Source organism: Leuciscus leuciscus (assembly GCF_965113295.1).
Source record: "Leuciscus leuciscus genome assembly, chromosome: 21".
NCBI classification, from domain to species: domain Eukaryota; kingdom Metazoa; phylum Chordata; class Actinopteri; order Cypriniformes; family Leuciscidae; genus Leuciscus; species Leuciscus leuciscus.
This window is the reverse complement of record NC_138745.1, coordinates 20735893-20753356: the sequence shown is the minus strand read 5'-3', so window position 1 is coordinate 20753356 and position 17464 is coordinate 20735893. Positions and strand designations below refer to the sequence as shown.

General features: G+C 36.9%; 2 protein-coding genes across 6 annotated transcripts in view; one reads left to right on the top strand and one right to left on the bottom strand.

The window, feature by feature from the left end:
• Nucleotides 1-1186: 1186 nt before the first annotated feature.
• On the top strand, nt 1187-5856 carry nme2a (NME/NM23 nucleoside diphosphate kinase 2a). 2 transcript variants are annotated; one of them, XM_082151074.1, is made up of 5 exons: nt 1187-1291; nt 1874-2006; nt 3246-3347; nt 3496-3608; nt 5626-5856. In XM_082151074.1, the coding sequence occupies exons 2-5, from the start codon at nt 1878-1880 to the stop codon at nt 5741-5743; spliced, it is 462 nt and encodes a 153-aa protein (XP_082007200.1). In that variant the 5' UTR covers nt 1187-1291; nt 1874-1877; the 3' UTR covers nt 5744-5856. The 2 variants fall into 2 exon arrangements, with proteins under 2 accessions (XP_082007200.1, XP_082007199.1); XM_082151073.1 differs by lacking the exon at nt 1187-1291 and adding an exon at nt 1654-1800.
• Nucleotides 5857-5937: 81 nt separating this feature from the next.
• LOC309484714 (CASK interacting protein 2) overlaps nt 5938-17464 on the bottom strand; it is a 68703-nt gene continuing 57176 nt past the window's right edge. For all 4 annotated transcript variants that reach the window (XM_082151054.1, XM_082151055.1, XM_082151056.1 and 1 more), the window contains 8 exons: nt 17297-17375; nt 14903-14988; nt 14016-14126; nt 13735-13836; nt 12816-12954; nt 10610-12271; nt 9639-9879; nt 5938-7631 (listed from right to left, as the gene is read on the bottom strand). In XM_082151054.1, the coding sequence (XP_082007180.1) occupies nt 7535-7631; nt 9639-9879; nt 10610-12271; nt 12816-12954; nt 13735-13836; nt 14016-14126; nt 14903-14988; nt 17297-17375 (2517 nt within the window). In that variant the 3' untranslated portion in view covers nt 5938-7534. The remainder of the gene's footprint in view (nt 7632-9638; nt 9880-10609; nt 12272-12815; nt 12955-13734; nt 13837-14015; nt 14127-14902; nt 14989-17296; nt 17376-17464) is intronic.

The following is a 17464-nucleotide window of genomic DNA, read 5'->3' as shown; positions in this document are numbered from 1 at the left end:
GCATGTATTAGACACTGGCACTGTTGCATAAAACATTTAATGGAACTGTATAAAAGAGTATGTGAAGTAACTGACATTACTGCAGTGCAGTGATTCCCTGCATGAGGATGATGCTGAATCTGAGCAGAGATTTAATGCATAATTCTTATCTGCACAGATGGTCTAATGGGTCCCAAATCTTACACCATCTAACTTCCATGGATATATGTTCTACAGATGGAGATAATGGCCATGTGCAGGATATACGTTAAAACGTTGTGGCTTAACTGGAGCTGTTAAATTAGTGCTCAGAGGATAAATTGCTTTATATGCACTTAACGAATCAGATATTTTCCTATGCTCTAATGTGCTTTTCAGATGATGAATTTTAATATGCAGTTAGAATTGCTGTAACTCATTAGAGCTCCATTGAAAATAGTGTTAGCATGAGACTAAATTTACACTACAAAAAAACATGAAACATTAATTGAATAACTGAATCTTTTATATTATTCATGTATTTATAAACAGGGACGCATACAGAATCATACTCTTATGGGGGAGGGAATACAAACAAAACAGAAGGGGAAAATGTAGAAGAAAAGAGAAATTAAAAAGAGAAACTTTTTTTAAACTTTTTTTAAAATTATAATAAATATAACATTCTATTCAAATTTAATTAAATTAAATTTACTTTGATTACAATTCATTAAAATATAAATTGAAATGTAAATTAATATATATAATCTTTTGAAAATATTTAAATGTAAAAGTTATTATTTTCATTATAATCATTTAATAATAATTATATTATTATTATAATTTTTTACTTATTATTTAAAAAATAATGTCTGTAAATGTAAAAACTATTGATGTAATAAACCTACTCTGAGAAATATTCACTGCTGGAGCAAAAAATGTGACAACAAGCACCATCCCCCCTATTTATTTACAATCTATCCAAAGACTTTTAAGATACAGATGTATTGTTGGTGGAAATATAAGAAATGATGCACAGAAAGATGTTGTCTTTTTAAAGTTTAAATAACTTTATCTCGGTGGGAAAAAAAAATCATCTAATAATAATAATGAATTATTAATTAATAATTGCGTAAAATCAAGCAAGATTTGTTAAGGAGTTATATGTTTTGACATTTGGATTCCATCGCAACAGATTAAACATCACTGAATGCGCGAGCACTGAATCAGTCTCCGCCCACCTCTATAAAACACTTACTGCAGATGATCATGGATTAGTGAAAGCACGCGCGCGAGGTATCAACTTCACACTCGTGGACTGTCGTCAAAAAAAGTAAGAAAATATTTTCACTGTGTTTTATTGTCGTGTTTATTTGACAAAAGTTTAATCTCACAAATGAAATAATGACAATGCTGAGATCATGGCATGCTGCTGCACACGCGCAGATCGGTTGCTACTTGTACATTCCCAATTATAATTCTCCTGTATAATAGACTAGTTTAATAAAAGTGTCAGTTGAAATGGAAATTCGAATGAAATTATGATTTTATATGACTTCAGCCTTTTATTTTAGAATAGATTTGGCTAAATAAAGTTTGTTAACATGAAAAGGTGATTAGATAACACATGGGGGCAGGAATCAGGATGCTTGAGGACAGCGATCATCAGATCACTAGTCACGATTTAAGCAGCCAGTTACAGTTACAGTAAGCCGTCAATACAGGTCAAGACAGAAGGATCTTCCCCTGTCACTTGAAATGTAACTTAGTGATGGGTTCAGGGGTTTCATCAACGAAACCCCCATCCACACCTCCAGCCCAGTGTGATAAATGTGGGACGACGTAAGTTTCAATGCAGTTCTGTCAGCTGCTGTTTTTCGTGTATGTTTTACCGGTATTTCTTTTTTAATTTTAGCCCAATGTCTGGAAACGAGGAGCGCACTTTCATTGCCATCAAGCCTGATGGAGTGCAGAGGGGACTTGTCGGAGAAATCATCAAGCGCTTCGAACAGAAAGGGTTCAAGTTAGTTGCTATGAAGTTAATCCAGGTAAATTAAATTAACCTTTTTAATCTCAATAGTTCGTATTGGACTTGCATTTTAATAGCCAACAGTGCTAAAGAGGGCATCGAGGTTAAAGGGATTGTTCGCCCAAAAACGTCATCATTTAGGCTACTCAAATTGTTCCAACACTGTATGAATTTCTCTCTTCTGTTGAACACAAAAATAGATATTTTAAAGAATGTTGGTAATCAGACAATTGACGGCACCCATTGACTATGACTTCTACACGGTTTCAACAGAAAACTCATACAGGTTTGGAACTTGAGGATGAGTAAATGATTACATAATTTCCATTTTTGGGTTATCCCTTTAATGGCGGTTACATGTAGGCTATAACATTAGTTTTATTTGTGGATGTATTGTGCAATGTGAATGTAACAAAAATGCAAGATTTGTTTTTTTATTTCTTCATTATTTAAAATATATATTTATCATATATTATAAAAAAATATTATCACTACGCAGCTCTCATAGCAAAATTCTGTTATTTCAGCATCTTCTAGCAGAAGGATGCTACTTGACGGAATTTGTGTATATCTAAGTAAAAATGAAGAAAAAATGTCCCTGAAAATAATAAATTATATATATATATATATATATATATATATAATTTTAAAATATATAATATTTTCTAATGAATGTTTATAATATAAACTATAGCCTATAGGTTTCTATATTACTTAAAAGAACAGAGCAATACAAACTTTATATATTTTTGATTCAGGAAGCTCTATTCTTTGTATATACATTACATGGTTAGAAATATTTATAACTTGACAAAAATAAGTTCTATTACGTATATATATATATAATATTTTCTAGTTAATGGTTTAAAAAAATATTAGAATTTTTATATAATTGTATTAGAGCTGCAATTTAATTTGATTCTCTGTTACATTTTTATTATTACTTAACAGATTAAAAACGTTATATTATATATATTTTTCCCTTGTCTATAATTTTAGAAAACTCTATTTTTAGTGTGAGGGAACTTGAACTCTCTCAGACACGCACTTGTTTTAGGGGTTAAACCAATTACTAGTTCCTTGTGGTCTGCAAATATATATATATCCTCACGTGACTTTCTCATTACAGTAAACATGACCACAAAATGAAGATTTTGTCATAAAAAAAAAAAAAAACTCAAAGGGGGATGTGGGATTAACACATATTTAATTCACAAAACTTTCTCCGCTGCTGTCTTTTTTCTCGTCTTTAATGCAGGCCGATGAGGATCTTCTAAGACAGCACTACGGTGACCTAAAGGACCGGCCGTTCTTCCCTGGGCTTGTCAGTTATATGTCCTCTGGCCCTGTGGTTGCCATGGTAAACCCATTTATATTTATTTTCCCCAGAGTGCGGCTCTAAGGCACTTTGAATTTAATATAATGTTTATCCCTTATTGCTAATAAATATTCTTCATACATTTCATGAAGTTGACTGTACTAATGTTATTTCCGTGATATATTTTTAGGTGTGGGAGGGTTTTAACGTTATTAAAACCGGTAGAGTAATGCTCGGCGAGACTAATCCCATTGACTCCAAGCCTGGGACTATCCGAGGTGACTTTTGCGTTCAGGTTACCCGGTAAGATCTCATACTGTATTCTAAAATGACATTTTGATGACTTTGTTTTAAAGTGCTATTTTAAAGGTTCCTAATTTTGCTCTCCTACAATAGGTTTACATGCATCCAAGGTCAAAAAACACTTGAATTTTCTCACAATATACATTGTATATCACTTCATTTTGAAGAGTCTGAAAATCTGAGAAAATCTGCCTGGACACATTTGGGAGAAAATCGAGCCGATTCTCGAGCCGAGATCTCACAAAAAAAGCCAATTGTCTCAGAAATCATAACAGACAGATATGCATTTATATGCACTAGATTTGGTACTTGTTCAAAGGTTACATGCAATTTGTAGGATGGTTTGTATTTATTTGTGAAATATTATCTAGGCTCATTTATTTATATTTGTAAAACACAACATATATTTGTTACTCCTCTGCATTTTCGCTCAGATTGACCTTTGTACTTAGACTGGGTAAACCCAGCCCAATCTGCCGGCGATTTGATTTTGCCCTGCAGCTCAGGCTGGAAACCTATACATTTTTCTATCCTGCTTCCATTACAAATCTGCGGGGACCAATCACAAACTGGCTTATCCACCTGGCACGCTATTGGCGTGTTTAACACGATGACGATAGAGAAGGGACGGCAAGCAGTCTCTCGCTCGACCGTCAATCCAATTCCTTTGAACCTCTCGACGATGCTCAATGGCTTCTTTTAGCAAACAAATCGCTCGAGTGGGTGTAAATACCACTCACTTTCATGTTTTTTTTGTTTTGTTTTTGTACAACCTGCAAAAATCGCTTGATGCCATTGCTGCTTCTGCAAACCGCTGATCAATGCTAAAAACCAACACGTTTGTTGACACGTTTCCTGCCTGGAGTTTTCGCGTCGCTCTGCAAAGTACGTCACCTGGACCGTTGGTCTGATTGGTTGAAGGACTCATAGACATGTATAGAAAGGCTAGATAGCTTACCGGCGCTGAGAGCCAATGGGACCCGACGACGTCACACGGCGGCCATCTTAGGACAGGACCGCTCATCCAGTTATAACATTAAAGTCTATTGTGCATGTAGTGCTGAAATAACTATATTTTGCTCAATTTTCAACCGATTTTCAAACGGCTTGGTGTGTCATAAACGTCAGGGATGCGGCTATTTAACTGCATACTTGTGAAAAATTATAGCCACAAACGGCATCAGCACAAATCATAGCCACGTTAATAAGGTTTGTAATAAACCAAACCGTTTGTAAATCCGTCAAGAATTCAGCAAGTTACGAGCATTTTAGTTGGCGTATGTCACTCACCTTCCGTCCACAGCAGCAGGGAGCAGCAGCGCAGTCTCCTGACCTAAGATGGCCGCCAAGTGACGACACAGCTGACTCCGCCTTGAGCCATCTAGCCTTTCTATACATGTCTATGGAAGGACTATCCAATTGCGTACAGAGTCATTTGAACTATTCCCGTTGATCACGCCTCTTGTGCAGTAGAAAATACAGAGCAGAATCCCCAGACTAATGTTCAATCTTAAAAGATTGAGCTTGGTCTGGTGATAACCAGACTACTTTGTACTTGCACATTGCTTTCTGTTTGTTTGCGAGGCAAGTTTTCCTTTGCAAAGCGGATCGAGTTTGTTTGCAAACTGCTGGATTTGTTTGTTTAATTATGGCACAAAATTAACTCCAAAATTAAGGCCCTTCAGAGTGATTTGATTTGAACATCAAACGGTTTTCAACATTGATAAATGTTTCTGAAAGATCATGTGACACTGAAGACTGTAATGATGCATGTAATGAGTAATGATGCTGAAAATTCAGCTTTGTCATCACAGGAATAAAAAAAAAAAAAGGTAATAATATTTCACAATATTGCAGTTTTTACTGTATTTTCGGTCAAATAAACGCAGCCTTGGTGCGCATAAGAGACTTCAAAAACATTACAAACATTTTACCGACCACTAACTAGGATGCATCTGTCACTTTCATTTATTTACCTGCACTAGTTTTTGCTAACATTAAATTGCTTTGGCTTCAGGAACATCATTCACGGCAGTGATTCTTTGGACAGTGCCAACGCTGAGATCAACCTGTGGTTCAAACCAGACGAGATCTGTGACTACACCAAATGTCAGGACAGCTGGCTCAATGGCTGAACACATTCTTTTTCTGCACATTTCTCCCTCTCTAGAGTTTCTGCTTTGATTCAGTTCTTTTTCATTTCCCCTCACCCCACCCATGTTTCTGGTGCTTGTCTTTACAATAAAACGAAATCCTGTGAGTTCAAGGGACACTTTCAATGAGCTGGTACTATATTATAAAACAAAAGCTTGAGCCATGACAACACAAGTCATGTAATTCAAGGATTTATTGAACATAATACTTCAAGTAGTTCAAATGGATGAATAAGAAGCCTATTTATACTTACTGTATGGTACTTGTGGCCCCATTCAGGCAAAGCAACGAACCATGTGTCTAGTTTTTGACAGAGCAATGCCACATGAAGCACTGCAGAAAGGAATGAATTTGGGGAAATAAAGTACACAGTGCTCATTTAAATGATACTGTAGCACCAGCAGTGATGTTTTCATAAAGTCCATTAAAATATCATTATGCCACATAATACAAAATATAGAATTCCAGATTGCTACTTAGAAAAAGAAAAAAAAAGCATGCAAGAACAGGATGGTCTGGTCTTCTCGCAGATTTTTGAACAATGTAGTTTACATCAGACAGTTAGAGAAAGTCTCTTTCAGTCAAGTACTGGTTGTTTTACCAGTGTACAGTACATGCAGAAATAAATTGATACAATAAAATATACATAGTACATAGACATAAATGTTGTAAAAGTGCACAAGATTCACAGAAGTGAATAGCCGTTTGAGACTTTAAAGCTCCATTTGAACACTTCTCGTCCTCTAGTTTGATATTTTTGTGTTTTAACCACATGGGCCCGTTTATTAAAATGCAAGTTCCCTTTTGGTCAGCCGAGCCAAAAAATGTAGTGCTTTGCAGTTTCTAGTTTTGCCAGAATGACAGCATTCACAAAGAGGGACTGTCCCTTTTTAACCTGACAAAGCAAATAAATTATCATTCTGGTACAAAAATATAATAATAGATGTAATCCATACAATGTTTTCTCTTTCCCAAAACACAACGGTTGTCAAAATATACTATGGCTCTATTATTTTGTTAAGAAGTGTCATTTTCTTAACATTTTAAGATCTAGTTAAGCAAAGGTTTTAATAGACACTGCACAGTGCAACTACAAATATACTGTACAACACTGAATCTGTTGGCAGGACATAAAGTTTCATTATACTAAAACATACTTGGTCCATGAGGTTTGGGTCATTACACAATGATGATGTCCGCTGAGCAGTTTTCTTATGTTTTGATCAGTTGTATTGCTTACTTTTGAACCGAATAAAGGATCCTCCAGTCTACAGAAAACACAACTGAAGAGTGATAAGTCTCAGAGCACTTGAAACAGAGTTCTGGTTGTATCTCACTTAGATTTTACACCGTATATCCATTTGCTAGAGGCCAACTGTGAGTCTTGATCTGAGCAAAACAGGAAATTAAAAGTGTCTCTGTGGGAAGAGCTTTAGTACAGTAGATCTGAACAGTAAGTGCTTACATTCTGCAATCTTCACTGCAGATATCCTGTCCGAGCAAACCGAAGATGCAGAAAGCAACATTTTGGGATAAGATTGGAGATGTGAAGGTGGATCTTTTGTGGAAATTTGAGGCAGGATCCACCGCAGTTCACTGCAACTAGTATCTTAAATTAGCTAATTTAATTCAACTGTTAAAACCAATACTTGTAAGCAGGACCACCAAGGTGTGTTGTAAACAAAGTGTGAGAAGTTAGACATTGCATGTCTAAATCATCCAGAAGCTCGCATGTGAAGGCCCCATGCAAAGGTTATAGGAATTACAGTAGGTCAATCCAACATGGCTTCCAGCTGGTCAGCAAGATCATCGAACATGTTCCCTATATCATCAAGAATGTTCCCAGCTGACTTCACTGTGTTAATGCCCCTGAGAGAAAGAAGAGCAAAAACAAGGTTGAGAAGGTTTAATATGGAGGCATTGTGAGTGTATGTCTTAAATTCCCCCTGTAGTCAATCATTTTATCCTTTAAAACAAATTTTTTATCACCAAAATTACATTTTAAAGTTTTTTCCTGTTATTTTTTTTTATCTGCCTTAAATAGCTTGAATTTAACTCTACATAATTTAGTATTCGTGGAACCATGAATATGCAAATAAGCCTCCACTCACTCATACAGACTCGTCTACAAGTCGATGTATCAGAATGTTAATGAGTTTTATGTATCGCTCTCTAGAATGCCAGACACATAGCACTAATTAATATGATTAGCCTTTTGCTTGACTACGTTATCAAACAGCTAATAATGTGTTGCTAATGTTACACAAACCATGTTCGCGTTCACCATCTCAGAATCAGACTAGATACCTTCTAACAATCAGCATCCTTAGAAATGATTTGAACATCAGTGGAGAAAGGCATATAGTTCATCATAACATTGTAATATACATCACATACATAATTCACCAACTATATTGCTAAATGTACCAGATTTTTCATATCAACAGAAAAATATACCGGGATAACCTGGGACTCCCCTGCATAGTAATGATATGCTAACGCTCGTTCCCCTCGTGACGTGATTGGTTACAAGTTGTTTGTGATGTAAGAAACTCTGGCGATTGTTTTCACTTTTAAAGGGTAACTAAACCCTAAACCAACTTTTTTTAGTTAATGATCTGTAAGAATGGGGCTTTATTAGTGCTGTTCATTGATTCAAGTATTTTTTATTGACATTTGTGTTTAAAGTGTTTTAATTTTACAAAATATGGTGTAAAAACGTCTGAGTGCTGCCCTCTTCAGGTTGAACAGTGGCTACTGCAGTTGAATTTTCCTATTGGAAGTTGTGGTACCCTCTGACGTCAGAGGGTACCAGCTAACCACGCCCTTGCCTGCAGAGAGATATGTCACAGATGCACGCCCCCTCTCCACTGGGCTCTGCCTACTTTTCCAGCATTTTTCAAATATTGCCAGTGGGTGGAGTCAGGCTCTGACCAGGGGTTTAGTTACCCTTTAATGAGAAAATACTCAGCAATGGTGTTGAATTTGCACATGGTTTGTCTTTAAGCATATTACAAACACCACATAGACATATAAACAACATTCAGAACTTGATTTTTACCACAGGGGGTCTTTAATAAAGGAGTGTTTACACTGACAAGCAACCTGCCATCCTTTTACATTTCGATGAGAGTTTGCAATTTTTAGGCGCTTGAGCGACCGTCGGCGATGCGATGTTGGCGTACAGTTTCCTACAATGAGATGCACTTGACCTGAACTTTCAATGTGATAGATGAACTGGAGGTAATATTAGCCATTAATATAGCCAAAATAACTATTTTTATTTCATTTATCAATAATAATATAAGTCTAGTATGTAGTATAGTTTATACAGCACAGTATACAGTAGTTAGTATATTAGTACTCCAATCTGAACATAGTCAGGAGTGGGGTTACTTTATGTAAAACACACTGACTGGGGGGTATCCTTGATTAGCATATGCTATCCTATGAGCTAAATCTGTTCAAAATGCAAAATAAGGTTCAACGCAGACAGATTGACCAGCAACACTGCTGACAGTGGATTTGTTGTGATGAAATAGGAGGGGAATCAAATGAAAGTCTACATTGTTGAGACACCATCTGTCTCTGTCCATGAGATAAGGACATCAACAATCTGTCTTCATCGCAGCCAAACAGATCAAAGAGTCAAAGGAAAAAGAGGCACTAGTTTTAGGGAGATCACTTATTGCTAGATTTCCCAGCAGGCTTGTTGTGACAAGTGGTCATTCGGTCATTATGGTACCATCTGCAAGGCTGTCTCATTGAAATACACAATTTTCTCTACTGTGTGAAAAAGGGGATTCAAGCTGTTTAATATTACTTTGACAGAGGACAGATACAAAGAGAGAAAAATAAGTGGTTTGAAAGTGTTACCTTTCTGCAGGATCTTCCTGAGCCAACTTTCTCTCCACAACTTTAAGTGCTGCCTCTAGAGACGTGCTGGTTTGTTCAAGTCGTTTGTGGACCAACACGTCCTGGCCTTCGGTCACAGCCTGTGGCTTTCCTGCCAGCGCAGCCTGACCTTGAGGGGCTTTGCTTGGGGGACAGTGAGCTAGAGGACTGCAGGGAGGTGAAACGGCAAAGGCCACGCTCTGGGCGACATTGACTGTCACTCCTGAAGACATTTTTTAGCCAAAGGAGGAGATAATAATTTAGTAAGAGCATAAACCTTGGATCGCAAGTATCCTTATTATTATGGGCAAATGCTTGTGAGAATTCCCAGGGAATCCTAGTTTAGTATTAGTAGACTGTTAGGGTTACTTAGACAGTAGAATATCTGTTCAGTAGAATGTCTGTTCAGTAAAATATCTGTTCAAAATAAAGTGTTAGCAGATATAAAGAAGACAGTCTACTAATACTCTAAATAATGACTGGTAGCTGACGTACAGTAGTTGCAAAGTTACTTATACTTAGTAGAATGTCTTAAGTGGACTATCGAAATAGTGTTACCAAATGATAAACTGAAAATATAAAAATAATAGATCAATTCTAAATATTAATAAATACTATGACAGAATATAAAAATACTAAAATAACACTGGAGCCAATCAATCCTAATGGATAAAACAATGGAGTTCTGCTCAATACATTTTTTGTAAATGTAAAGAAAAGTAAAATGGGCTTACACAATCATTTCTAACAATAAATCTTTTGAAACATCATGTCTTTACCGTCACTTTTAATCAATTTAATGTGTCCTTGATGAATAAAAGCATTTATTACTTTCACACAAAAAACAACCCTTTTACAGACCACACATTTTTTTACAGTAGTGTATGTTTGTAAGTAGTTATGAATGTGTTTAAAATAAAAAATTAAACAATAGCCTAAACAGTTTGCATTACCTGAGGTTGCTGCAGTAGTAGAATGGCGTGTGGGCTTAGAAGGGGTGGGAGGTTTATGTGGAGAGCCTGGTTTTGGAGAGAAGCCAGATTTAAAAGGATTTTTTGTCAATCCACCATTCTGCATGCGTTGCGAGACCATCTTGGTCCCTGTGGCCCTCTCATTTCCTATTTGCGTGCTGGTGCCCTGACCTATCATCTGCAGTTCCTTTGGCTTGTGTCTCCTTTTGACCGTGTCTGATTCCTTTAAGTTAAACTCATGCACCTCTAGGGACGATTTGATAAATTGTGCCGGCTTCAGAATTTCAACACCGGCCTCACACTCTATCTTAGCAGATGCTATTTTGGTCCTTTGTTTGATGGTAACTTTGCCCTCTTCGGCGAAAGGTATGCTCTCCTGTGAGGGTGTTGAACCTGCACATTGCTGGTTCCTCAGAGGGCCGATGTTTTCATCTGCAGGATTTTCTACGCCATGCTTTGTTTCATACGTCGAAGATTCACTAGCGGTCCTCCTACGGTTGCCCATATTTTTTGGTGGGGTGGCTGGCGTCATGGCTTTAAAAACAGGGCTGTTGCATGTCTTATTGGGGCTTCCTTTATTGTTCTCTAGCCTGGCTGCAATGCTGCGGACACTTCCTGCACTTTCCGTTTCAACCCCGCTTGTAGTTACCCCACTCGGGGCAGAGCTTAGTCGCTTTGGAGGGGGAGGAGGAGGACCTTTCCTCTTGGCACGTATGGCGAAGGAATGACTGCGGCCCACTTGACGCTCACTGACGTAAGACGGTTGGCTGCGGCCGGGTTTGCGAGTAAGCGTGGCATAAGATGCCACATTGGCAGAAGTTGTCATAGGGGCTGAGATCTCGTCTTCATCATTCTCTCCATCCGACATAGCATAGCGTGAAAGACTTTGAGTTCGCTTTTTGGACCGGGGTGTGTCTCCGTTTGGTTGCTGGGGTCTGATTGGACCTGGGCTTCCCATGTTGGCATTGCATTTTTGATGCGACAGATAGCTGAAGCCCCTCTGAAGAGGAGATCCATGATGGGGCTGAGAGGGAGAAACCACCGGTCTGGGTTTGGTGAGGATGGGTGGGTATGCAAAGCGTGCTATTTTACTAGTGATTATGGGTGTCGTCCTTGCTGGACTGCCAGATAAGGGGTGATTAGGTTGTAGCGGCAACACCGGCGCCATTTTGATAGGTGATGTTTGGCTTCTATCCTGAGATTCCATGATGGCATATTGTTCCTTGCTGGGACTGCTGTCCACACTGCCCAGACTCTCTTGTGAGCGGCTGTGGGGGGTTACCGACGCCATTGGGCGTTCTTGCGACCGTCCTGACCCTCCTGACCGTGTACCAATGCTTTCTTGACTAAGACGCATGGCTGTTCCACTCACGTTGCTGAGACCATCTTGGCCTCCACTGTATCCACTCCGAGCCATGGCGTTTTGTAGCTCAACGCTCAGCTCGCTGTCCTGGAAGGTAAGCATCTTTGGTGACAGAGGGGACGAGGGGCAGTCGGAGCTGTCGTGGTGCTCGATGGCCACCAGCTCGAGGGTAGGGGGAACTCTCCGGCGCTGTAGCATCGCCTGCCCCTCGGCCTGGTTCTTACGAGCCTTCTGTACATCACTGAGCTTCTTAACAGCAAGCATCAGCTTCTTCTGATGGCCTGTAGATAAACATTATGTTAATCCACAGATATACTTTTAGGAAAAATAATCTGATGTACATGGGCATTAATGACATTTTGTTAACCGAGTCGTTTATCTGGTATATTCCTAATCTGAGTGCATCATTTTAATGCATGTGTGGAAGACTATCTATCTACACTACCGTTCAAATGTTTGGGGTCAAGAAAGACATTAATAAAAAAGTGACAGTAAAGACATTTATAATGTTACAAAAGATTTCTATTTCAAATAAATACCGTTCAAAAAAATATATATACTTGAGCACCAAATCAGCATATTAGAATGATTTCTGAAGAATCATGCGACACTGAAGACTGGAGGAAAAACACTGCAGGAATAAATTACATTTTAAAATATATTAAAATAGAAAACTGTAATTGTAATAATATTTCCGTTTTACTGTATTTTTGATCACATATGCAACCTCTGTAAACAAAAGGGACTTCTTTCAAAAACATTAAAGGTCATTTAAAAAAAAGAAAAAAAACCTTTTAACGGTAGTGCATCTATCAATCCACTTACCCAGCTTAATGATGCCAATTTCCTGTAGATCCTCCCATGTGATATCTTGCACTATGCTGATGGAGTCATATCCATTCTCTGCTAGATTTTTCTGGTACTGTGGCAGCCCAATAGCACTGAGCCATTTTGCAATATCAGACTGAAACAAATAGACAAGTATGATTTTCCAATTCATTTATTTGATTAATTGACAACGCTTCTGATGGTTTAAAGGATAGTTCACCCAAAAATGACAATTCTGTGATTAATTACTCACCCTTATGTCGTTCCAAACCCGTAAGACTTTCGTTCATCTTCGGAACACAAATGATGATCTTTTTGATGAAATCTGAGAGCTTTCTGTTCTACACAACTACCATTTTCAAGCCCCAGAAAGTTAGTAAAGACATCATAAAGTATTCCATTTGACTCCAGTGGTTTAATCTCAATTGTATGAAGTGACGCAAGTTCCTTGTTTGCGGCAAAAAAAATTACCACTTTATTTACTACAAAATATTAATCTCCAATGCACGTATACGCAACGTTTGCTCTTGCGTCAGCATGTGTCGTGGTGCTCTCGTAAATGCGCGTTGGAGAATAATATTTTGTAAATGGTGATAAATTATGTTTTTTTGTGCAAACAAAACACTCAGCTAGGCCTACACAAAAGGTAGTTGCGTAGCTCTCAATAAAGGGTCAAGAAAGCTCTCAGATTGAATTAAAAAGAGTGAGAACGACATGAGGGTGAGTAATTAATGACAGAATTTTAATTTTTTGGGTGAACTAACCCTTTAAGCCTATAAAAGTCAATGTCTGTGATATGAATTTAGCAGTTATCTGTTTATTAACTACTGAAGTTCTCATTCGGTGTGTCACAACCTTGAACTTCTATAGCACATGTAGGTAAATGTTTAAAACTGTTTATACAGCATTGACTTACTGGAATGTAATCCGGCAACCACTCTGGGATATTCAAGTTGCTGATCTCCATAGAGATCTTCTTGCGATGGCCAGGCTTTGTAACGCCAATAGCAGTGAGATCCTAAAACAATGCAAAACGATTGATTCACTCACAAAATTAATAGCTTTCGTCTCAGAAACCTTATAACGGTATGTTCAGCTTTGATATCTATTAGATGCAGAAGTGTTGTGCCAGAAATGCAGCAAGACGCAAACATAAGCCTGTGTACTTAAATGCTGATACACAAAAAGATGGCTCACCTCAGGGGTCATTCTGCTGATTGTGGGCACATCATAACCAGCTGTGAGGAAATTTGACGCGTATTGCTCAAGCTGAAACTCACAGAGCCACTGGTAAATTGCCTCAGCATCCTGATTCAAAGAAATGATTGAGCATTATGCATAAAGTAAAAGCAGAATAGGCCATCATGTTAAGGGCCACAGGTCATTTAGATGTGAAAATGCTAATAGGTGGTGTACTACTGAAAACAAAGAAAAATAAAGAGGATTCAGATGATTATTTATCTAAGAGAATACTAGTTTACTACTTAATAAATAAAAGTAGAAAGTGAAAGAGTGGGCAACATTATCACATGACCTTACTATATTTGTCATAAGACCTCAGCAAGTGGCATCTAATTAGTAATAATGTATGTGTGTGAGAGTATATATACAGCAGCATACACACACACTAACACACAGACATATATATATATATATATATATGCATACATATATTGTGTAAACAAAAACTTTTTGTCAGATGCGATTAATCGTTTTGACAGCACTAGTTATTTTACATTGTTAATCAGGTACTGTAAAATGTATAAAAATATTTGTAATATAATACTACTACTAATAATAACCTAGTACTGCTTAATAGTAATTTATTATTATTATAACCCTATTATTATTACCATCCAGTTTTTTGCAAAAAAAGATTAGTCTGACAAAATGAGTCAAGAAAGAGTTGCAAAAAATTGGTACATCGATTACATTGGAAATGAAGGGTCAAATCAAGCACATTGCACTGCGATTCTTTTTGTTGAATATAGACAATTTGTATCTGGCTCACAGTACACATACAACAGAATATATTATTTTTACAATGTAGTATATGATAGTATGCTGTTCTGCCTTGGCCTCACCCTGCCATCTAGAAGTTGCTGCGGATGGATGACATGTTGTTCTCCAGGTCTGGAGCTGCTCATTGGAATCCTCCGTCCAAGAGCACCTAAAGCGCACACACACACACTTCTGTCAAAGACATAGACTCGGCTATTGCCTTAGGCTATGGAGTATAGACTCCCAGAGCAGTCTTTCATACATGTTACTGTACCTGCATGTTTATAAATCAGTGTGCTGAAGGAGTACGTCTCAGCAGAAAGAAAAAAAAATCTCCTGTGACCCAAGGCACAGTTTTTTCATCTTCATTAACAATGGATCATACCAGAATAGCGCAATCACTGACATTTAGAGATGAGGATTTAAGACCTAAGGCTGTTTTGATGAGTGATTGTCAAAAGTATGTGTTCATGTGAGAGACAGACTAGCACATACCTTCATCTATAACAAACAGTACACCCAAGGTTAGAAAGTTATGAAATAATAAAAATCCATAAAATGACAACATTAACTTGTAACAAAGCATGATGATAAGACTGAATTGATATGTACCTTTTTAAAATGTCCACAGTGGCAATAACATGCATGTTAATACACCTCCATTTAACTCACCTCCATAAAATAAGCAGATTTTAGGAGCGTTTCTTGATCTCATTCTTATTTTTAGATCCTCTTCAAGTCAAAGCCACAACAAAAACACTATTGTGTCCGTGCCATTGATCTTCTCTCTCTCTCAAATTCTCCTCTTTTCCTTGGTATTTTAGACTTACACACAACTTTGCCTCTGTTGTGTCCTTCCCTCCTACTGAAATCTGACACTGCACAGTATCAGTCTAGAAGTAAAAATGAGCAGGTATGAACAGGTATTTTAAGCTGCCTTGCTCGTGTCTTTGTTGTGGTCTTGGGACTCGGGAGGAAACTTTTTTTTTTACATTTAAACCGCAATAGATATATGAAATAAATGGCTATTTTTTTTTAAAGAATAAAATAATGAATGAATGCACAGGGCTAAGGTGAAATTTGTATTACACCATTCTAAGAATCTGTCTTTTTCATGACCAAGACATGCTCAAGCATATCACATGAGTTTCATGGACAACTATGGTAACACTTTACAACTATGGTAACACTTTACAATAAGGCCCATTAGTTAACATTAGTTAACTACCTTAGTTAACATGAACTAAGAATGAACAATACTTCTTCAGCATTTATTAAATCTTAGTTAATATTAACTTCGCCATTTACTAATACGCTATTAAAATCAAAGGTTGTGTTTGTTAACATTAGTTAATGCACTCTGAACTAACATGAACAAACAATGAACATTACATTACCTAACATTAACAAAGATTAATAAATACTGTAACAAATGCATTGCTCATGGTTAGTTCATGTTAGTTCATACATGAACTAATGTTAACTAATGAACCTTATTTTAAAGTGTTACCAAAACTTAAGTAATTAAACCATAACATTTTTATATAAAACACTTACTAATAAAGATTTTAAAAAAAATATGTATATATGTGTATATATATATTTTTTTTTATATGTATATATGTGTGTGTATATATATATATATATATATATATATATATATATATATATATATATATATATATATATATACACACACACACAAAATTCTTTTTTCTTTTTTTACCTGCATATCATGTGACCATTAATAGACATCAGAGAACCGTGAACTTGATTCTATCACTGGACTTAATTTTATTATTGACCTAAACTATTAACCTTTTCAGGGGGTACTTCAAGTAAATATATAAGGTCATCGAGGTTCAGCTGACAAAAAAAAGTTGTGGAATCCCTGCATAAATATGAAATTACATGAATTTGTACTTTTAATGTGTTTGAAAGACAAAAGCCTTCCAAAGTAATGGAAGGTAATACATGGTTAAATGACTCACTGAGTGATAATTCAAATAATAATTAATGTGTTTGTAAGGAGTTGATTAGATATGCAATGTTGAGAAAGCACTTCTTAAAAGTGAAATGATGATTTCCAATGATAGGCTCATGACTAATGTGTGTAATTCCTTCTGAACGCATCCAAGGATTTTTTAGAAAGGAAAATGTCAAATATAAAAAAAGAAGTAGGGAGAATCAATGACTTATGAATAATTTACTGCCATTGTGAGAATAACATGAAATCATGTAATCAATAAAAAAGTAACTGTACTCTGATTACAAGTATTTTAGAATTTAAGATAATCTAATTACAAGTACTTCGTTTTTGGAGTCTGATTATGTAATCCAGATTACATGTAATCAGTTACTACCCAGCACTGTATATATAGATCTCCCCATATATTTCCCCAAGTTATCTATCTTATGATTAGTTTAAATTCTTCAGCTCTGCTTTTACTGCTTACTCTCTTGAAGACAGTGCTGACCTGAATGAGGGTCCGTGTGTTTTGCGGGGTCATGAGCGTGACTGCACTGTTCCACCAGTTCTCCAGCAGAGGGAGGCAGCTACATGTAGGAAAAACACAGCACTGTGTCACATTTAACTCAACAGCTGTCAGGCAGAAATAGCTCACAGAGACCACTACTGCGTGTGA

Excerpts from the sequence above, each read along its gene's own strand:
- nme2a (XM_082151073.1), top strand. The coding sequence starts at position 1,730 with ATGGGTTCAGGGGTTTCATCAACGAAACCCCCATCCACACCTCCAGCC. Across the intron at positions 1,801-1,873 it reads TGTGATAAATGTGGGACGAC|CCCAATGTCTGGAAACGAGG; the intron begins GTAAGTTTCAAT and ends TTTTAATTTTAG. Across the intron at positions 3,609-5,625 it reads TTTTGCGTTCAGGTTACCCG|GAACATCATTCACGGCAGTG; the intron begins GTAAGATCTCAT and ends CTTTGGCTTCAG.